This window comes from Triticum aestivum, chromosome 6B (assembly GCF_018294505.1).
Source record: "Triticum aestivum cultivar Chinese Spring chromosome 6B, IWGSC CS RefSeq v2.1, whole genome shotgun sequence".
NCBI classification, from domain to species: Eukaryota; Viridiplantae; Streptophyta; class Magnoliopsida; order Poales; family Poaceae; genus Triticum; species Triticum aestivum.
Window position 1 is genome coordinate 149,757,771 of NC_057810.1, and position 4,129 is coordinate 149,761,899.

At 52.9% G+C, this 4,129-nt stretch overlaps 1 protein-coding gene across 1 annotated transcript; it reads right to left on the reverse strand.

Annotated features, from left to right (window-relative positions):
- Nucleotides 1-450: 450 nt before the first annotated feature.
- LOC123136271 (UDP-glycosyltransferase 72B1) lies at nt 451-2,195 on the reverse strand. Its single transcript, XM_044555615.1, has one exon. It carries the CDS (start codon nt 1,977-1,979, stop codon nt 531-533), a length of 1,449 nt encoding a protein of 482 aa, XP_044411550.1. The 5' UTR covers nt 1,980-2,195; the 3' UTR covers nt 451-530.
- Nucleotides 2,196-4,129: the final 1,934 nt, after the last annotated feature.

The following is a 4,129-nucleotide window of genomic DNA, read 5'->3' on the forward strand; positions in this document are numbered from 1 at the left end:
GCATGCACTTTTATGAACTCGGAACGAGTAGATGCTTGGCCCAATTCAATGTGATCCACACTAGAGAAAGCACATGAGAGACATCTCATGAATGGGTGGCACCGATGAAGCAAGATAATCGAGTGGATGAAATAATACTTTCTTGTTTGCACAGACGTTAATTCTCTCACAATATAGCGTGTGGGTTGTATAAAAACCAATGTCATCAATCAGTGGTCTTTATGGTAGCACGTTTTATATTTACTATGTAATATATGAACGTTGGTGCAGCCAAATAATTTTGTACTTTGCTCACTTAGTTATCAATACATATAAAAAATGTTTCTAAGAAAATAATCAATTGGTAACTTGACATTACAATGGAACAAATATGTAACGAAATTAACAGTGAATAATAACATAATCATCGTTGCATGCTTCACATCCATTTCATCTAAAACACATTATGAGTTATGGCATAACATACAATGCACAATTGGTCTCGTACATCAACCCTTTAACGACTCTGATGGCCTTGATAAATGGCATCATCATGCAAACATACGCTCCTTCCACTTCCTCACCACCTCAGTAAGCGTTTTGTGTGACATGCCACTTGCAGCCAGTCCACTCCTTGCCGCTTTCTGGAGCTCTGTCACCTTCGTACACATCACATCCCTCTCTTCACTGTTCATCATATCATTCACAACCTTCGTGATGTCTTCATCAAGAATCATCCCATCTGCTCCTCGAACCTTTGGTCTTAGTGCCACCTTGGTTTCTTCATGTAACATCACAGCATTCTCCCTCTGCTCGGCGTATAGAGGCCACGCGATCATCGGCACACCGTGCATCACGCTCTCTAGCACCGAGTTCCATCCGCAATGCGTCAACATGGCTCCCGTGGCCCGGTGGCCGAGGACCCTGACTTGCGGGGCCCAGGATGGGACCACCAGGCCCACCTCCTTGGTCCTCTCTAGGAACCCAGATGGCAGGAACTTGAGTGGATAGTCCTTGCTCTTCGACCCGTCGTAATAGTTGGCACCGGGGTCGGCCCCACTGTCGGTGGGACTCCTCACGACCCACAGAAACCGTTGTCCGGAGAGCTCCAGCCCGCGCGCCAACTCGTCCATCTGCGCCGCGGGCAGCGCACCTCCGCTGCCGAACGAGACGAACAACACGGACTTGTCGGGTTGTGTGTCGAGCCACCTGATACAGCCGGTGGCATCGTCGTCGCCGTCGTCAGGCTGCCGTATCACTGGCCCGATGGGGTACACCGGCGGGCGCCCCGGCTCGGGCTGCCGGAGGATCGCCGCCGCGTTGGGCTCGATGGCGTCAAACGTGTTCACAAGTATGCCGTCCGCGTCGCGGTACCTCTCGCCGTGGTGCACCATCCAGCGGTAGGCGCCGCTGGTCCTGTCCTGGAGCGGTTGCAGGATGTCGGCGCCGGGCACGGCCACGCAGCCGGGCAGCCTGACGGGCTCCGGCTGGTCGCGGAACTCGCCCTCCAGTTCACCGTCGAGGCGCGGGAGGTGGAGCATGAGGGAGAGCATCAGCAGGTTGGAGGGGAAGAAGAGGTACGCCGGCACGCCGGCGTCGCGCGCCGCCCGCAGCGTGTCGGCGCCGAAGAGGTCCGCCACGAAGGCGACGAGGCTGCCGTCCTTCGCAAGGCCCGCAAGGAGCGCCGCCAGCGCCGGCACGGAGCGCTGGGCCTCGACGGAGAGCAGCGTCTCGATGGCGGCGCCGGCGGCGACGAGGTCGTCGAGCGGGACGGCCGGGAGCAACGCGGAGCCGACGGCCGGCGGGAGGGACGCCAGGAACGCGCGCTGCGCCGCGGAGTCGGAGCTGGCGTAGGTGACGACGGTGGCCGTGAAGCCGTGCTCGGCGTGGAGCCGCCGCGCCAGCTCCGCCACCGGCACCACGTGGCCCATGCCCGGCGACGAGAGCAGCGCGACGTGAGGCGCGCGCGCGGCGCCCCGGTCGTCGCTCTCGCCGGCCATCGCTGCCTGCCCACCTTCGTGGGCGCACGTACGGCACGGAGAGACGAGTCGAGCGCTCGATCAATCAGTGGCTTAAATTCGTGGGGACGTGGGAAACGAGGGAACGGATTGGCGCTATATGTAACCCCGACCGATCTGTGTCTGATTGATTGTCTCATGGCCAAACAGAACTGTGGTTGCTCCGTCGCTGCCGGGCCGGAGAAAGCAATTGTTTAGTGGAGGTCATAAAAAAGCTGGGGAAGGCTAGCTCAATATTATTTCTTATGTACAACGGTACAGACACAAGGAAGCGTCATCAACCGCCGCCCCATACCCGCCTCAAGCGTCCGGATGAAGCCTCAAACGTCCGGGCTAACCGGCACTCCTCATATTCAGCTTAAATATGGGACGGATATGGCACGTCCGAGGAGCCGTCCACCACATCGAACCCGACCCATGCTGACCCACCGACCCACATATATTCCTACTCATCCGCTCGTCGGACCAAATCTTAAGCACTTCACTCCACTCCGCCACCCGAGCTCACCGCCGGAGATCTCCGGCCTTCTCTGGCATGGCGGGCAGCAGATCTGACTCCAACTAGTGTGGATCCATCGACTGGGATGTCATCCTGTGCGGATTGGAGGAGGCAATGGCCTTCCACATTGCACTCGGCCGCTCCCCAGAGGACAGCGCCCGGCCAACGGCATGATATTTTCGACATGACTCCATAGCATCGGTTCAACGGGCGCTCGGATGCTCTGGGTCTGGATCATCGTGGTCCCGGCAGCCTTTAAATCTCTTCTTCCTCATCACCGGTCGGGCGATGGATTGAAGGTGCCTTGATGTGCATATCTTTGGAATCAAGAGCATCAGATCGGATCTTGTCTCATGGCACGAGTAAATACCCATGCACCATATGTGGCCCTTACAGTATCTTTATCTTTATTTAAGGGAGGCTATTCATTTGTGTATGACTGAGCGAGCGTTGTGTTACTGCAGAATCTGCTAATTTGCTGAAACATCTCCTCTGTATTGTACAGTGCCACTATCTGCATGCCATTTGTTTAACAACACACGCAGCGCACATTAGCCATATATACAAATAGCGACGTGATCTTTTTAATTGCTAAAGGGAATCAAAATGGCTGGCTTATATGCCCGTCGGCACCTGCATGAGTGGCCGGCTTTACTTGATGCGCCATTCCCCCCTGATGCGCGTAACAGCTCTCCACTAGCACTAGGCCATCACATGCACCATCAATGTCTCCTGTGCAACTGTGGCTACATTCAGAGGGCTGGGCACTTGACTGTGCCTTCTAGAACCTGCTACAGAGACGACGTCATGATCTTGCAACGCTTGCATCATCGTCTCGGGCTCCGCCCCCAGAATCCAGATAGAGCAGAGAATATGCTACGGAACCGATAACTATTCTTGTGTTGATTGAAATGATGTACTATAAGGACTATTTCAGAGCGGATTGAGAAGGGACAGAAGTGCCCGCGTGTTTGACTTTGTGGCGCGTTCGATTGAATACGAGATCGATCGGCTACGTATCCCTGCCAGTTGCACCCTCCGCTGCCATCAGATGGTTGACAAGCTTTTAATAAGAGTTATAATACGACTATGATGCAAAGGTTATGATAACCGAGACTATTGATTAGCGTTTTTGTTAGCAGACAATCACACTTATCGATTCCAATCAAACTACTCACCTTAAGACGCCAAAAATACGCACAAGATAAAGATCTTTCGTACAACAATTATACCCAAGTATTTGGAGGTATCGTACCCCAATAGTTATAGCGAGAACAAAAAGAATCAACTAACATATGAATGATTGACTAATTAAACTTCATATATCAATATCGTCACCGCTGCCACCTCCATCATGATCACCAAGACATATCAAAAGCGCTATGGCCAACCGCCAAACTTCGAGCTAATGATATGTGAGACAAAAACACTACAAGCTTCTAATGTTAGCGAAGTCGGGGTCATGGGAAATCACAAAGAAGAGGAGGAAAGGATGTCACAAAAAATGACTCGGATCCAGTGCCCCCTTCATTCAAAGGAATTTCATAGAGTTTTTGAGGATTTGGATCATTAGGATTTTGCCTTCATTCTTCAATGTTATTTAACATTGTTGCTGACATGTTGGTTATTCTAA

Coding starts and splice junctions, on each gene's coding strand:
- LOC123136271 (XM_044555615.1), bottom strand. CDS start 1,979: ATGGCCGGCGAGAGCGACGACCGGGGCGCCGCGCGCGCGCCTCACGTC.